The sequence below is a fragment of the Camellia sinensis genome, chromosome 3 (assembly GCF_055761805.1).
Source record: "Camellia sinensis isolate YWXY chromosome 3, ASM5576180v1, whole genome shotgun sequence".
Classification (NCBI taxonomy): Eukaryota; Viridiplantae; Streptophyta; class Magnoliopsida; order Ericales; family Theaceae; genus Camellia; species Camellia sinensis.
Window position 1 is genome coordinate 161,615,500 of NC_138963.1, and position 18,079 is coordinate 161,633,578.

Consider the following 18,079-nt stretch of genomic DNA (forward strand, 5'->3'; position numbering starts at 1 on the left):
TATCAGCAGCAGCTAGGGAGAAGCTGAGGGATCAGTTTAGCCGGCTTAATCTGCAGAGCTTGTCAGTGGCCGAGTTTGAGGCTACTTTTACCAGTCTGTCTAGGTTTGCACCTGAACTGGTGGCGTCTGAGGAACGCCGTTGCTATGAGTTTGAGCGGAAGTTGAGGCGGGGCCTCAAGTTGAGAATTGGTGGGTCTTATATTCGAGAGTATAGACACCTAGTGGACGCTGCAGCTCATATGGAGCTCATGATGCAGGAGGAGGATGAGGGGCAGAGAGGCTCCAAGAGGAGCCAGGATAGTCAGAGTGATGGCAGGAGGCAGAGGGGTTCTAACCCTCAGCAGTCGCAGGGTGGTGTTGCTAGATCGACCTTCCCAGTGCCGAGTGCAGGCTCCGGGAGAGGTGGTCAGGGGGATTTCACCTGTTACAAGTGTGGCCAGCTGGGTCACAAGGTATCTGTTTGCCCGCAGAAGGGTGGGGGTCAGAAAGCTGCTTCTTCTTCAGCTAGACCGCAGAGTCAGAGTTTAGGCAGGGGGCAGCTCTTGACTTGTTTTCAGTGTGGACAACCTGGGCACATGAAGAGGTTTTGTCCGCAGTTGAGTGCCACTTCGGGAGCGTCTGGTTCTAGACAGACGCAGGGTTTTCAGCCAGCTCAGTCTGTGCAGGCCTCGAGGGCCAATCCGGGAGCTTCGTCATCCCAGTCTGTGCAGCAGTCTTTTGCTCCGAGAGGTGAGCAGGTAGACCAGGGGCCTACGGGGCGCGTGTATGCTGTTACCGCGCAGGATTTAGTACCGGCTCCATCAGTAGTGAGAGGTACTTTTCTGTTTTGCAACTCAGTTGCTAATGTGTTGATAGACACGGGTGCATCTCATTCTTTTGTATCTGCTGCATTTGCATCTGTTTTGGAATTGGAGTTAGCACAGTTAGCATCTCCTATTTGTGTAGTATCGCCTTTGGGTGGTGAGTTGATTCTAAAACAGGGTGTTAGAGGATGTGATATTGAGGTCGCCGATTATAGGCTTCCTTTTCCGTTTGTTGTCATGCCCATGAAGGGTTTTGATGTTATTTTAGGTATGGACTGGCTATCGTCATACCGGGCTGTTATTGATTGTTACCGCCAGAGGGTCACGTTATGTACCTTGAGCGGGGAGTGGTTCCATTTCTTGGGAGACCGGGTTGGTAGTGTTTTGCCACCGGGGTATGATTCGCGAGGGCGAAGTGAGCTTAGTAGTCTACTTGCTAGCTTTGAGAGTGGTGGGAGTGGTGAGACCCAGCATGTATTGCCGAGGGTGGTTTGTGAGTATTCGGATGTTTTTCCCGAAGATCTTGTTAGTTTGCCACCTCACCGAGAGATAGAGTTCTCTATTGATTTAGTGCCTGGTACGGCACCGATTTCTATGGCACCTTACCGTTTTGCTCCAGCAGAGTTGGTTGAGTTGAAAGTTCAGCTCCAGGAATTGCTCGATAAGGGCTTTGTTCGCCCTAGTGTTTCACCGTGGGGAGCACCGGCACTCTTTGTTAAAAAGAAATATGGTGCCTTGAGATTGTGTATAGACTACCGGAAGTTGAATCGGGCTACGGTTAAGAATAAGTATCCTATGCCCCGTATAGATGATTTGTTTGACCAATTGAAGGGTTCCCGTTGTTTCTCTAAGATAGACTTGAGATCGGGTTACCATCAGTTGAGGGTCAGGGAGGGAGATATTCCTAAGACGGCATTCCGTACGCGGTATGGCCATTACGAGTTTCTGGTGATGCCATTCGGGCTTACCAATGCACCGGCAGTCTTTATGGACTTGATGAACCGGATTTTCCGGGAGTTCTTAGACCGATTTGTAGTTGTCTTCGTGGACGACATCCTTATCTATTCGTCTTCTGAGGAGGAGCACGAGGCACACTTGAAAGTGGTGCTTGAGCTACTTAGAGCCCATAGGCTGTATGCCAAGTTTGGGAAGTGTGAGTTCTGGCTGAGGGAAGTCAAATTCTTAGGCCACGTGGTATCCGGGGAAGGGGTGTCTGTTGATACATCCAAGGTTGAGGCAGTGCAAGATTGGGCACAGCCTAAGAGTGTGTTTGAGATCCGCAGTTTTCTGGGATTGGCTGGGTATTACCGTCGGTTTGTGAAAGATTTCTCCAGGTTAGCGTCACCGTTGACTAGACTAACTCGGAAGGGAGTCAAGTTTGTGTGGAGTGAGACTTGTGAAAAGTCGTTCCAAGAGCTGAAAGTTAGATTGACCACCGCTCCGGTATTGATTATTCCGGAGAGAGGGTTGGGTTATGCAGTTTATTGTGATGCCTCACGAGAGGGTTTGGGTTGTGTGTTGATGCAAGAGGGAAAAGTGGTAGCTTATGGCTCACGTCAGTTGAAAATACACGAGAAGAATTACCCCACACACGACCTAGAGTTAGCAGCTGTGATCTTTGCCTTGAAAATCTGGAGCCACTACCTTTATGGTGAGAGGTTCGAGGTATTCTCGGATCACAAGAGTTTGAAGTATCTGTTTACACAGAGAGACTTGAATCTGAGGCAGAGGAGGTGGATGGAGTTCATCGAAGACTATGATTTTGAGTTACATTATCATCCGGGAAAGGCCAACGTTGTGGCCGATGCCCTTAGTAGGAAATCCATTAGTGATGTTGCTAGTATAGCCATCCGGGAATGGGAGATGTTGGGAGCACTTGGCGAGTTTGATTTGCTACTGGGCGAATCTGTCGAGGCTGCGGCCTTGTTTTCTGTTGTTGCGCAGCCTACACTTGTGATTAGAGTGTTAGAGGCACAGAGAGGTGACCTTGAGGTAGAATCCCTCCGAGAAAAGATCTCCAGTGGGAAAGTTGAGAAGGGTTTGACGGTGTATCCCGACCTGAGTGTGAGATACCGAGACCGTTTGTTTGTACCGGAGGCTTGCCGAGAGGAGGTACTCCGAGAGTTTCACCATTCGCGCCTTGCGGTGCATCCGGGAGGTACTAAGATGTATCAGGATTTGGGTCGCCAGTTTTGGTGGCGGGGTATGAAAAGAGATGTGGCTGTTTTCGTATCGAAGTGCCTTACTTGCCAGCAAGTGAAGGCCGAGCATCAGAGGCCAGCGGGTTTGTTGCAACCCTTGCCTATTGCCGAGTGGAAGTGGGAGCATGTCACTATGGACTTCGTTGTAAGTCTTCCGAAGACTCAGCGGGATAGTGATGCTATTTGGGTGGTTGTAGACCGGTTGACTAAGTCGGCGCACTTTATTCCTATGCGCGTGAGAGATTCGGTAGATCATCTTGCCGATTTGTATATTCGGGACATAGTGAGATTGCACGGGGTCCCAGTGACGATCGTCTCAGATAGAGATCCTCGTTTTACTGCTAGGTTGTGGCAGAGTTTGCAGAGTGCCTTGGGCACTAAGTTGACCTTTAGTACGGCTTATCATCCTCAGACTGATGGACAGTCCGAGCGTACTATTCAGATCCTCGAGGATATGCTTCGGGGTTGTGTCCTGGACTTCAGTGGGACGTGGGAGAGGCACTTGCCATTGGTAGAGTTTGCCTACAACAATAGTTTTCAGTCTAGCATCGGTATGGCACCGTTTGAGGCCTTGTATGGCCGACCGTGTAGGTCTCCAGTTTGTTGGGCCGAGGTGGGTGATGCACCTTTGTTGGGTCCGGAGTTGGTTAGGGAGACGACGGAGAAAGTTGAGCTTATCCGTAGGAGGCTTGTTACAGCCCAGAGTCGACAAAAGAGTTATGCCGACCGTAGGAGGAGGCCTTTGGCGTTTGAGGTAGGTGATCATGTCTTTCTGAAGATATCACCTAGGCGAGGTCTGATGAGGTTTGGGAAGAGTGGGAAGTTATCCCCTCGGTTTATTGGTCCTTTTGAGATCCTTGAGAGGATTGGTGAGGTTGCTTATCGATTAGCCTTACCACCGCAGTTGTCCGGAGTGCATGACGTGTTTCATGTGAGTATGCTTCGGAAGTATGAGCCAGATCCATCACATGTGTTGGATTGGACTGATTTAGAGGTAGATGAGGATGCCTCGTATGAGGAGAGACCGGTTCGGGTCTTGGATAGGCGGGATCAGGTCCTGCGTGGCAAGACCATTCCTTTGGTGAAAGTCTTGTGGAAACATCACGGAGTGGAGGAAGCCACTTGGGAACGTGAGTTGGAAGTCCGAGAGAAATATCCGGACTTGTTTGTTGATATGTAATCTTATATTTAAATTTTACATTTTTGTTGAACTTAAGAGCTTTTATATATGTCTTAAGTTGTGAAACATTGAAAATGTTTTGATTATTGGAAGTATGTTTTGGAACTTGCCTCATATGGAAGTTGAATGTAACATTATATGTGTTAAGTATATTGTTGAAATTGGAAAGATAGTGCATAATGTTGATGCATGTTGAAAATACATATGTTGTTTACACATTGTGATATGTCTCTTGTTAAAGGGATGGGATGACCGGTAATGGGTCGAATTGTTGAATGTTCAAGTGTAACATTGTCTAAATTGGAGAAAAACTTGTTTTTGAAAACTTGTGCTTAATTTCGGGGGCGAAATTCTTTAAGGGGGGGAGGTTATAGCGATCTCGGGTTTACCCTTGTTGTACAGTGATCCGGACATGTGTCCGTGGATGTTGGTTGTTGTTTATTATCGTGTTTGCATCCTTTGTACCTTGTATATCGAGTTATAGGATGTGTTGGGCGGATTTGTTTCAGGTTGGTTGAGTTTAGAAACCAAAACTAATTGCCCAGATTTTTGGCCTGTACGCTCGAGCGGAGGTGTTGGCACTCGAGCGGATAATACACCCATCCAGTATTTGTTGTGCAGTGTTGTACGCTCGAGCGTGGAGTTGGCCGCTCGAGCGAATCTGTGTGAGTGGCCGCTCGAGCGTAGGGATTGGGAGCTCGAGCGGAGGCCTGGTTCTGCAAAAGTGCTGGGCGAGTGCATTCTGCGCTCGAGCGGGAGGTTGGCCGCTCGAGCGGAAGTCTGTGAGTGGCCGCTCGAGCGGGGTGTTTTACGCTCGAGCGGAAGACTGGGTTTAAATCCCGAAATTGTGACTTTTCAAATCACTTTTCACTTTCTCTTCTCTCTCTTACTTTTCCAAAATCACCATTGTTGAGCCTCTCACTCTAGACTCTACCTTCTCTCTAGGTTTTGATCTAGTAGGAGTGATTTACTCACCTTTGGCCTTTACAAAAAAGTTGTTGATCGTCGAGGGCTTCATTTTAATCTGAAAATCTCGGGTTTTGGAGCACGTTGGGTTTTGTCGTCTTCTCCTTTGGGACTCCGAATTTGAGGTAGGGATAACCTACTCCTCTCTATGGGTTTTGTCTTTAAATTTTGGTATTTTGAGATGTTGGGCTTGGTTTGGTAATTTTGTGAAAGTTTGGGGCTTTTGTGTAATTTTACAAAAGTTGGGGTTTTATTCAGAATAAACGTAGATGCATGTTTGGCATAGAAAAATAGAATGATTGTTGAATCATTGATGAAAATGGGACCTAAGGGTTGAAATGGTAATTATGGAAAATGGCCTAATTACATTGTTTAATTAATTGGGATAATTAATTGGTGAGAAATGAGGAAATAAAATGTTGATTGAATATCCATTTGTGCATTTATTTTCTGTTTTAGAAATAACTGCTTTGGGCTATCGGTGGAGGATAGTCGAGATTGTTGTAGACAATGCATGATGATTAGGTAAACGGAAACTAATCAAATGGAATGTGTCATGGAACTTGACGGTTGATAGAATACATTAATTGTGTGTATTGTGTGATTGTATATAGAACCAATGTGTTTATATACGTTATGTGTAGAGGAGGAGATAGGGGATGTACTCCGCGGTTTAGGGGAAGATAGGGGATGTACCTCTAAACCGGATAGGTATTGGGAGGAGATAGGGGATGAACTCCGTAGACAGAGCTCATATGCTTGTCTAGAGAAGTGAAGATAGAGCTCATATGCTTATCTTTGTGAAGTGTGGATACAGCTTGTATGCTTATCTGTGGATATTGTTGATATACATATCTGTTGTAGAATGTGGATACAGCTTGTGTGCTTATCTGTGGATATTGTTGATATACATATCTGTTGAGAATGTGGATATAGCTTTTATGCTTATCTGAATGTGAGATATAGTTTTTATACATATCTGTGGAAATAATGATGGAGCTAGCATGCTTATCTGTTGAAAAAAAGAAAATGAAAAGTAATTGGGACTTGTAAGTCGTTGACATAAATATGTAATTTATGTGATTGTATCAGTGTTGACCAACTATCAATTGCTAATGTTTTAGTCATTATCCATGGTTGGTTTAGTGTATTTCTACTGGGCTGTGGCTCACCCTATATGGGAATATCATTTTCAGGTGCAGGAAGCATGCCACCTCCAAGGACATAGCTGGGAGGCTAGTGGCGGGCATAGTTTTGTCGTTTTACTTTTGATGTATTACATGTAATTTCAAGCCAAGGGCTTAATGTGTAAACGAGTTAGAACTCTTTGTTGTAACCAAGTGTTAACTTGGAAAGCTGTAAGCCCGTAGGGCATTTTGTTATGAGGTTAACATGTAATACTTATGTCTTGGAATTCTAATGAATGAAAGGAATGCGGTTAGTTTAAATGTAAATTCATGTCTTATCTGATGGATTTATTGTTATTATTTTGAGGGCGTTACATCTCAAAAGAGACATTGAAGAAGTAAGAGTCAGTAGTCAATATAAAAACCTCACGGACAACATGCCACAAATGTAACGAAACAATCCCATTCCGTTAATGGGTCTCGTATCAAGGCTCGCGACCATTGATTTGTTATATGTCAGTCAACTTTTTATATTATGATAGTCGAGATTTGATCACGTGTGGACTATGTAATTTATGCTTAGATTTTGTTTGTCATAACTTTAAAAAGTTTAAAAAATTAAAAAATTACTATCATATTTAAGTCACATAATCTTATTTAAGTCACATCATTTCTCTATCACGTCACTTCAAACCTAATCTATACCCAATTCATATTTCATAAAAAATCAAAAAATACACTTATTTAAATCATTTCAAATCACCTCTTAAAATTCTATGAAAAACTTGGGCCGCGTGTTCAAAGAGGTCATGAGGGAATCTTCTCGGATCTTTCCCATGCAGTGTGAATTTGTTCACGCGGCGAAAATAAAATACACTCTCTTATTAGTTAATTTCACATTATTTGTGGACTACTCTGTTAGTTCAACATCCTATTGATCAATTTTAACTTATTTATAAAATTATTTTTTTAATTTAACCCATTAAAAAGTGTGTGTGATTTTCTAATCGCACTGCCCGCCTAGTAATCAGTTGGAGAGCACCGGCAAAATAGATGGCTTCTAGCTAACCTGCAACAGAAAGAGAAGTCTCCGGCGGTGGTTCGACCACCCGGGGCACTCCGATGATCAAGTCAGTATATCTCTCAAAGATAATCAAGTGCTTAATTCACTGCTCAAAGCATAAACTGCGTACCTTAGACCCACGGGGGTGCCTCTCTTTTATAGTTAACTCAATCCTAGTCCCAATAGAAGTCTGACTTCTATGGACTCCTGTATAGTACTTACTTTGGACTCCTCAAGGGATAAAGATAAACTCCCTAAAAGCTTTATCCTTATCTTGGCTAAGTCTCCTCTTTATTCTAGGACTCTTGTCCCCTATCTTCTTATCTCGAATTCTGATTTCTTCGGAGACGACCTCGGCCTAGCTGAGATTATCTCGGCATCACGACCAAGCCACGTGGCACCTCAGCTGACACGTCGGCGTCACCTTGACCACACGTTGGTACTCGGAAAATATATCCCCACAAAAAATATGTTTTATTTACATTGTTTAAATAAATTCACGCTCCTTTATCATGTGGAGGACAACGCAAGCCATAGTTGTTGGATTCAAAACTTGAAGATTCGTTTTTATGAATCTCTAATAAATTATAATTTTATATGTACGACTAATAAATTATAAATTAAATTATGAACTATACCTAAGACAAGGTGAATTACAATATCAACACGAATCACACATCTATTTATCTATCTATATATTATATAAGGATTGACAATTTTTAGTGAAAAACCTTATAAGAGTTTCAATATCTCATACTAATTTTTTTTTTTTAAATTTTAAACTATTAAGAAATTCTCCATTGACTAACTTAATAATCCCACATCGGGATAAGAAGAAAAAAAAATGAGTTGTTTTACTCATATAAAGTGAATATTATACTCTCATTCCATTTAGTGAGGAGCCTTATAAGAGTTTCAATATCTCATACTAGTTTTTTTTATAACAACTAAGAAAATCTTCATTGGTTAACTTTTATTTAATAACCCCATATCAGGAAAAGAATGAAAAAATAAGTTGTTTTACTTATATAAAGTGAATCTTATACTCCTATCCTATTTAATATTGTGTGCATATTTTAATTCAATATAATTTAAATTTTAAAAATTTTAATTAATTAATTATGACCTAACCAATTAGGCTAAATCATTTTGATTTTATTGATTTGTTAGTTTAATCATGATTTTATCAAAATATATTAATTAGGTTTGTTTGATTCGCAATAAACTAAAGATTGATCTGATTAAAAATTGAAAGACTAAGATTGCTTGATTAGAAATAAACTTTTCATCCAAATAATTATCAACTTTTATTTTATAATCCCACATCAGAAGGGAAAAAAAAAGTGAATTATTTCACTTATATAAAGTGAATCTTAATAATGTAGTATTATGTACACTTCAATTCAAGACAGATTAAATTTTAAATTAAAATAACAGTTAAAAGTTTTAATTAATTAATTTTTGTATAAGTTGGTTGGTCATTTGACCTAACCAATTAGGCTGAATTATTTTGGGTTTGACCGATTTACCGGTTTAATCGCAATTTCTCATACTGATTTTATTAATTTTACACAATTAAAAAAAATTTCCATTGACTAACTTCCATTTAACCATATAAAAATAAAACTCTAAGTAGTTTATGATTTATTTTATAATCCCATATCAGGAAAAGAAGAAAAATCAAAGTTTGTTTCACAATCTATATATATATATATATATATAATATAAGGAAAATGAAGTTTTTAGGTAGAAGCTTTTTAGGAGCTCCAAACTCTTATTCTAAAATTATTGAATTTTCTTAATTTTAAATAATTAAGAAAATTCTCATTGGTTAACTTCCATTTACCTTTTATTTTACAATCCAATATCAAAAAAAAAAAAAAAAAAAGTGAATTGTTTCATTTACATAAAATGAATCTTATGCTCCCATTTATATAAGGAAAATGAGATTTTTTAATGAGAAGCTCTATGATCAATATCTCATACTCATTATTTTGATTTTCTTAATTTTAAACAATTAAGAAAATCCTCATTAGCTAGTTTCCAGTTAATTTGTATTTTACAATCTCACATAAACATTTTTATTTTAAAAATAATTTTGTATGAAATTTCGAAACTCTCATAATATTTAATTTCAAAATAATTACAATCCCACATCTCGAAGAAAAAAAATTTGAGTTGTTTCACTTATATAAGTGTTACAATCCCAAATCAGGAAAAGAAAGAAAAAGTGAGTTGTTTCGCTTATATAAATGAATCTTATAAAGGAAGTTTTGAGGGGAGAAGCCTTCTAGAAGCTCCAAATTCTCATTCTAAAATTATTGAATTTTCTTAATTTTAAACAATTAAGAAAATTCTCATTAACTAGCTTCCATTTACCTTTTATTTAACAATCCTACATCGAAAAAAAAAGGTGAATTGTTTTATTTACGTAAAGTGAATTTTATGCTCCAATTTTTATAAATTATTGAACTTTCTTACTTTTAAACAACTAAGAAAATCCCTATTAACTAGCTTCCATTTAACTTTTATTTTATAATCTCACATTGGGGGGGGGGGGGAGGGAATTTGTTTCACTTATATAAAATGAATCTTATGTTCTCATTTATATAAGTAAGATGAGATTTTTTTTTGTGAGAAGCCCTATAATCAATATCAATTTTTTTTTATTTTCTTAATTGTTTAAAATTAATAAAATCTCCATTTGTGGGGCCAATTAGCTCAGTCCCAATAGAAAGTTGGGGGAAATCATAAACATTTCATTTCCGCCGAGCAAAATCAGTTCGGCGTACATTGGAATTACCAATGTCCCAATGTGGCCGAGCAAAATCAGCTCGGCCTAGCGTTGGACAGGACGCCAACGTTGCCTCCGTCCAAGCAAAACCAGCTTGGATCTTGTAAGTTTGGCAATTCACCAACGTTTCGATCTTTCCGAGCTAAATCAGCTCGGCCAATGGATTGGACAGAACGTCAATATTTCCACCTTCGAGCAAAGTCAACTCGGCTATTATTAGTTGGGCAATTCACCAACATATCGTTCGGCCGATCAAAGTCATCTCGGCCTTAACATTGGGTAAAACACCAATATTCCATTTAAGTTGGTCAGGACGCCAACACCCAGTTGGGCGAGCAAGATTCAGCTCGGCCCCTAAGCTAATATACCAATTACTTCGCAAGCCAATCTTCCTAACGGTTTGCGCGGTATGCCTCATGCCAGCCAGAGAAAGTCAGTCCGGTTCCATTCAGATCGGTCTATTTGCCCTTGGCATCTATAATTGCCTTGCGTCCTTGCGATGTCATTGTACAAAGATGTAATATCAAACAACAAGAGGGCTATTTTTCATTACAAAAGCATTGCTATCTTTTACATCAAGCGCCAGAAGGCTAAAGGTCTAGAAAAGCTAAACGACACAAGCAAATTACATCTTAAAAGTAAAAGACCTTAAGGTTGGCTGCATTCCATGGTCAGGGGACAGCCTTGCCATCTAAATCTTCCAGATGGTATGCCTCTTTACCAGCAAGACCGATCACCTTGTATGGTCCTTCCCAATTTGCACCGAGCTTTCCTTCGCTAGGGACCACTATGTCGCCAAGCACCTTTCTTAATACCCAGTCCCCAATCTTGAACAGCCTGGGGTGCACAGCCTTGTTGTACTTTTTGGAGAGTTCTTGTTGATAAGCCGCTATGTAGATCAATGCTCGCTCCCTCCTTTCTTCAGCAAGGTCCAACTCCAATGCCACTGCTTCATTATTCAGATCTGGCCGGAAACTTTCAGAGCGGATGGTTGGCATGCCAATTTCCAACGGAATGATGGCCTCCATGCCATAGGCCAAAGCAAATGGTGTTTCCCCGGTTGACCGCCTTGGCGTAGTGCGGTATGCCCAGAGCACATTAGGGAGTTCTTCAACCCACTTGCCCTTAGCCTTCTCAAGCCATTTTTTCAGCCCGTCCAGGATGGTCTTGTTTGAGGCCTCTGCTTGACCATTTGACTGAGGATAGGCCGGTGTCGAATTGTAGAACTCGATCTTCAACTCTTCGCAAAATCCGCGAAAGAGTTTACCATCAAATTGAGTGCCATTATCCGAGATGAGGGCCTTGGATATACCGAAACGGGTGATGACGTTTTGCCATACAAACTTCTTCACGTCCTTTTCCTTTATGGTCGCTAGTGGCTCGGCCTCAACCCACTTGGTGAAATAGTTGGTGGCGGTGACGAAGAACTTGCGATTGCCCGGTGCTGCTGGGAGTGGTCCAACAATATCCAATCCCCAAAGCACGAACGGCCAAGGACTTGAAAGTGGGAGCAAATCTCTAGCTGGCTGCTGGATCTGGTGAGCGAATTTCTGACACTTTTCACACCGGCGAACGTATTTCTGCGCATCCGCCTGCATGCACGGCCACCAATAACCTTGGGAAATTGCTCGGTAAGCCAAGGACCTGCCTCCAGTATGGCTTCCATAGATGCCCTCGTGTATCTCATAGAGGAAAGCCTCCACCTTGGTGGGGTGGACACATTTCAAATACGGCCCGGTGAAAGATTTCTTGTACAAGGCCCCGGAAGGGGAGAGCCAAAACCGCTCTGACTTTGCCCGGATCTTGTGTGCCGCCTTCTTTTCTTCTGGTAGAATTCTATCTTTCAGGAAGGCAATGATAGGATCCATCCAAGAAGGGCCCAAGTCGGTGCAAAGTACCTCGGCCACTTCCGGTTCTTCTATACTTGGCCGCGGTAAAAATTCTATCATCAAGGGGTTGGGAAAAACTGTCTGAGTAGAAACGAGCCCGGCCAACTCATCAGCCATGTTGTTTCCTTCGCGGTTGATCTGCTCTACACTTATGGCATCGAACTTTTTGATCTCTGCATGCATCAGCGCCTGATACTTGGCCATTCTTTCATCCCTAGCCTCATACTCCCCTCAGACTTGATTGACCACCAGCTTGGAATTGCTGAACACCATCAGGGCTGACGTTTTCATTCTTAGTGTGCTTTTTAGCCTAGCAATGAGAGCTTCATGCTCAGCCACGTTGTTGGATGCTGGGAAGCCGAGTGTAATTGCCTGCTCGACGACCAGCCCGTCCGGTGAGTTCAGCACGATGCCCAGCCCGGCCCCATGTCTGTTGGATGCCCCATCAACGAAAAGCTTCCACATCTCGCCAATAAACAGCTTCCAGCAATTAGAGGGGTTCTGGGAGCTTCTCAATTCCAAGTCTTTGATCGGTTCGTTCTGGTCTCTTTCCTTGTCTTGGTTGGGTTCACCATCGCCGGACTTTGTTAGTTCGGTCGTGCTCGTCCCTTTTCCTACTTGCGAACCAACACTTGTTTTCGTTGCCAGAACCATGGGTTGTGCTAAATCCGCATCAACCAAATCAATCGGGCATGCTGGATGCATCCTAAGGGCAAATTCCGCCACAAAGTCAGCAAGTGCTTGAGCCTTGATTGCGGTGCGTGGTCGGAACTTGATGTCATATTGTCTTAATTCCACGGCCCATTTCAAAATTCTCCCAGTGAAGTCTGCCTTTTCAAAAAGCACCTTGAGCGGGAACTTAGTTAACACAACTATTGTATGGGCATGAAAATAGTGTGCCAGCTTTCTTGACGCCGTCATTAGGGCCAACGCCAATTTTTCCAAGGGAAGATATCTCGTTTCAGCTGGGAGCAGAGTCTCGCTTACATAACAGATCGGTAGGTGCTGGATGCCTTTAGCACGGACCAATACCGCGCTGACCGCGTGTTGAGAGACAGCCAAGTAGAGGTACAACTCTTCGCCCGGCTGAGGCGTGACCAAAATAGGGGCTGAGAAAAGATATGCTTTCAGGTCTGCTAGTGCGCGGTCGCACTCATCATCCCAGAAGAACTTGGACTTCAAGGTTTTAAAGAAGGGTCTGCAACGATCCGAAGACCGGCTGATAAATCTGTTCGACGCGGCTGCCATCCCGGCAAGATGTTGCATGTCCTTCGTGGAGTTAGGACGCTCCAGCTCTTGTATTGCCTTGATTTGTGATGGGTCGGCTTCGATTCCCCGGTTGGTAACCAGAAAACCCAAGAACTTCCCAGTGCCAACTCCGAACGCGCATTTGGAGGCGTTCAGACGAAGCTTGTGGTGCTTTAGGATGGTAAACATTTCTGCTAGGTCAGCGAGGTGTTGAGACTTCTCCCTACTCTTCACCACCATGTCGTCGATGTAGGCCTCCATGGTGCGGCCCAGCATTGGGGCGAACATCTTTGTCACCATCCGTTGAAAAGTCGCCTCGGCGTTCTTTAGTCCGAATGGCATGACTTTGTAACAATATAAGCCTCTGGGGGTTGTGAACGACGTGATCTCTCGGTCCGGTTTATACATGGCTACCTGGTGGTAGCCGCGATATGCGTCCAGGAAGCTAAACCTCTAATGGCCAGCGGTTAAGTCCACCAGTTGGTCAATTCGTGGGAGGGGAAAGCTATCCTTGGGGCAAGCTCGATTGACAGTCTTGTAGTCAACGCAGACTCGCCACTTGCCGTTCTTCTTCGGAACAACCACCGTGTTGGATATCCACCGAGGGTATTGCACCTCCTCTATGGCCCCAGCTTCCAACAAGTTCTTCACTTCTTCCGCTACCACCTTAGCATGGTGCAAGGCTGAGCGGCGTGTCCTTTGGATGACGGGCCGTGCATCAGGGAAGACATTCAACTGATGGCAAATGAAGCTTGGGTCAACGCCAGGCATATCGTAAGGCGTCCACGCAAAGGCCTCCAAATTAGAAGTCAAGAATTTGACGTAATCTAATCGCTCGGCGTTCGACAAAGATGATCCTAAGAGGAAGAACTTAGTCGGGTCGTTCTCGTCGATGCGCACTTCAACCAAATCCTCTACCGATTTTTCCTCAGCCTTCCTTCCTACGTCTTCAAGGACCTCTTCAACCAAATCCTCGTCGTTCTCGTCGATGCGCACTTCAACCAAAGAATTTAATAAGTGTTTTTTTAAAAAAATAAAAATTTATATTGAAAGAATTTAATAAGTTTTTAAAAATTATATTGAAAGAATTTAATAAGTGTTTTTTTAAAAAAATTATATTGAAAGAATTTAATAAGAGAGAAAAAAATTATATTTAAAGAATTTAATAAGTGTTTAAAAATTATATTGAAAGAATTTAATAAGTGTTTTTTTTAAAAAATAAAAAATTATATTGAAAGAATTTAATAAGTGTTTAAAAATTATATTGAAAGAATTTAATAAGTGTTTTTTTAAAAAAATTATATTGAAAGAATTTAATAAGTGTTTTTTTTTAATTTTCAAAAGAATTTATTATTTTAATTTTATTGACACCATGATTACATTCAGAAAAAAAAACAAAAAAATTAAGAGAGAAAAAAATTATATTGAAAGAATTTAATAAGTGTTTTGGTCTCTTGGGGTCTCTCTCTCTCACATTTGATTTATTGAAGCAAAAGTGGTGGCGTGGCCTCTCTCTCTCTCATTTCATTTATTGTTTTATTTCCCCACCCTCTAAGCAATCCCAATATTATATTGAAAGAATTTAATAAGTGTTATTTTTTTTTCAAAAAAAAACAAAAAAATTAAGAGAGAAAAAAATTAAGAGCCATTGCCACCATGATTACATTCAGAAAAAAAAAAACAAAAAAATTAAGAGAGAAAAAAATTATATTGAAAGAATTTAATAAGTGTTTAAAAATTATATTGAAAGAATTTAATAAGTGTTTTTTTAAAAAAATTATATTGAAAGAATTTAATAAGTATTTTTTTTTTCAAAAAACAAAACAAAAAAATTAAGAGAGAAAAAAATTAAGAGCCATTGACACCATGATTACATTCAGAAAAAAAAAAATTAAGAGAGAATTTAATAAGTGTTTTGGTCTCCTCCATTTATCAATAGTGTAATTATAATCTTTGAACCAATCACCAAGCAACCCCAATATTATATTGGAACTCCACAAAAATTTATGGGTTAAAAATAGATATAAATTTTTTTGCATCCCCAAGAGACCCATGTAACTATTGTGTAAATGGCTCTTAATTTTTTTCCCTCTTAATTTTTTTGTTTTATTTTTTGAAAAAAAAAAGACACTTATTAAATTCTTTCAAACCTTTATAACTTCTCCAATACACATATTTTTCTTAACTTTTCACATACTTTTTGTAAACAGTGATTTTCTTTTTTGCTTTCTCCTTGAGTTCTCACTTTCATACTTTCAACTTCAGTGACTACGTATGCAAACAGTAAGTGTTATTTTTGTTTTTCCCTTCTTAACTTTTTCTTTTGTTTACTGTTTTAATATTAACAATGATTTTCCTTTTTGCTTTCTCCTTCTTTAGTTCTCACTTCTATACTTCCAACTTCAGTGACTACGTATGCAAACAGTAAGTGTTATTTTTGTTTTCTCCTTACCTTTTAATGTTATTTAATCTTTTTATAAACCCTCACAAAAAGAAAAATGTGATTATAATTTCTCCTTCTTAACTATTTCTTTTGTTTATGGTTTTAATATTGTTCAATGGTTTTTTTGATTTTATTTTTGAATCTTTTTATTTATTATTTTAATTTTATTTTTAATTTTTTAATATGATTAAAGTTGGATAAATATAAACTCTCACAAAAAGAAAAATGTTATTATAATTAGTTGAATGATTCTTTTTTTTAATGTGATTGTAGTTAGTTTAGTAGTTAAAAAAATGTGATTAACTAATTTTTAATGTTATTTAATCTTTTTATTGACTGTTTTAATTTTATTTTTAAAAATATGATTATAATTAGTTGAATGATTCCTTTTTTTTAATGTGATTGTAGTTAGTTTAATAGTTAAAAAAATGTGATTAACTAATTTTTAATGTTATTTAATCTTTTTATTTACTATTTTAATTTTATTTTTAATTTTTCAATTTTTTAATATGATTAAAGTTAGATAAATATAAACTCTCACAAAAATAAAAATGTGATTGTAATTAGTTGAATGATTCTTTTTTTTAATGTGATTGTAGTTAGTTTAATAGTTAAAAAAATGTGATTAACTAATTTTTAATGTTATTTAATCTTTTTATTTACTGTTTTAATTTTATTTTAAAAATATGATTATAATTAGTTGAATGATTTTTTTTTTAATGTGATTTTAGTTAGTTTCATAGTTAAAAAAATGTGATTAACTAATTTTTAATGTTGTTTAATCTTTTTATTTACTATTTTAATTTTATTTTTAATTTTTCAATTTTTTAATATGATTACAGTTAGATAAATATAAACTCTCACAAAAATAAAAATGTGATTGTAATTAGTTGAATGATTCTTTTTTTTAATGTGATTGTAGTTAGTTTAATAGTTAAAAAAAATGTGATTAACTAATTTTTAATGTTATTTAATCTTTTTATTTACCGTTTTAATTTTATTTTTAAAATATGATTATAATTAATTGAATGATTCTTTTTTTAATGTGATTGTAGTTAGTTTAATAGTTAAAAAATGTGATTAACTAATTTTTAATGTTATTTAATCTTTTTATTTACTATTTTAATTTTATTTTTAATTTTTTTAATATGATTAAAGTTAGATAAATATAAACTCTCACAAAAATAAAAATGTGATTGTAATTAGTTGAATGATTCTTTTTTTAATGTGATTGTAGTTAGTTTAATAGTTAAAAAAAATGTGATTAACTAATTTTTAACGTTATTTAATCTTTTTATTTACTATTTTAATTTTATTTTTAATTTTTTAATATGATTAAAGTTAGATAAATATAAACTCTTACAAAAATAAAAATGTGATTGTAATTAGTTGAATGATTCTTTTTTTAATGTGATTGTAGTTAGTTTAATAGTTAAAAAAATGTGATTAACTAATTTTTAATGTTATTTAATATTTTTATTTACTATTTTAATTTTATTTTTAATTTTTTAATTTTTTAATATGATTAAAGTTAGATAAATATAAACTCTCACAAAAATAAAAATGTGATTGTAATTAGTTGAATGATTAAAGTTAATTGTAAATAATTGTAAATATATAGATAATTGTATACATTAAGAACAAGCATAAAATTTTTGGATTCTCAATTTCACAGTCATTGATAATATCAAATGCCAAAAGAATTCGAATACGTGATTTTGCACCCATGCCAAAGGTAATAATTGTTATCATCCCAATTAATGAAAATTAAACGATATGTATATAATTTGTTTATAAAGAGATTAATTTATGTTTTTTCAAATATTTTGTAGGTCTCATATTTTCGAATACTTGGGTACATCAAACAAATTGATGTTGACAACCTTTGGATTGATTTGTACAAAAGTTGCTATCAAAAAGTTGAATATTATTGTGGTCACATTGTTTGTCGTCACTGCCTACATGATGATATTGATATTATAACAAGGTAATTTTCTTTAGGTAAATAATTACTATGTACAATAATAATTCAAACTTAATTAGTGTTTTAATTTTTTATTAGGTACAATATTTCCTTTTAACAAGCGTCCTTTTTTTTTTTGGTTGATAAGATACAATGTTAACCTTGTGGTCAAAGACAGTACTGGTTCAATAAATCTCACTGTTCAAGATAAACGGGCAAAGTTTATTTTGCGATGTCAACCATCATATTTGAAGAATATGAGATCAAAGGTAGGAAGTTATAAAATTTATTATAAATAACTTATTCTTACTTTTTCAAACACAAACTTATAATTCCAAAATTTTATAGGATAATGGTGTTAGAATGATTAAAAATTATATTGCGTTATGCCAAGACCGTGCC

General features: G+C 37.9%; 1 protein-coding gene across 1 annotated transcript in view; it reads right to left on the reverse strand.

Annotated features, from left to right (window-relative positions):
- Positions 1 to 11,162, reverse strand: part of LOC114294489 (serine/threonine-protein phosphatase 7 long form homolog) — a 31,566-nt gene extending 20,404 nt beyond the window's left edge. Inside the window, exon 1 of the mRNA XM_082918551.1 lies at positions 10,856 to 11,162. Coding sequence (XP_082774677.1) covers positions 10,856 to 11,162 — 307 coding nt within the window. The remainder of the gene's footprint in view (positions 1 to 10,855) is intronic.
- Between the last annotated feature and the right edge of the window lie 6,917 nt (positions 11,163 to 18,079).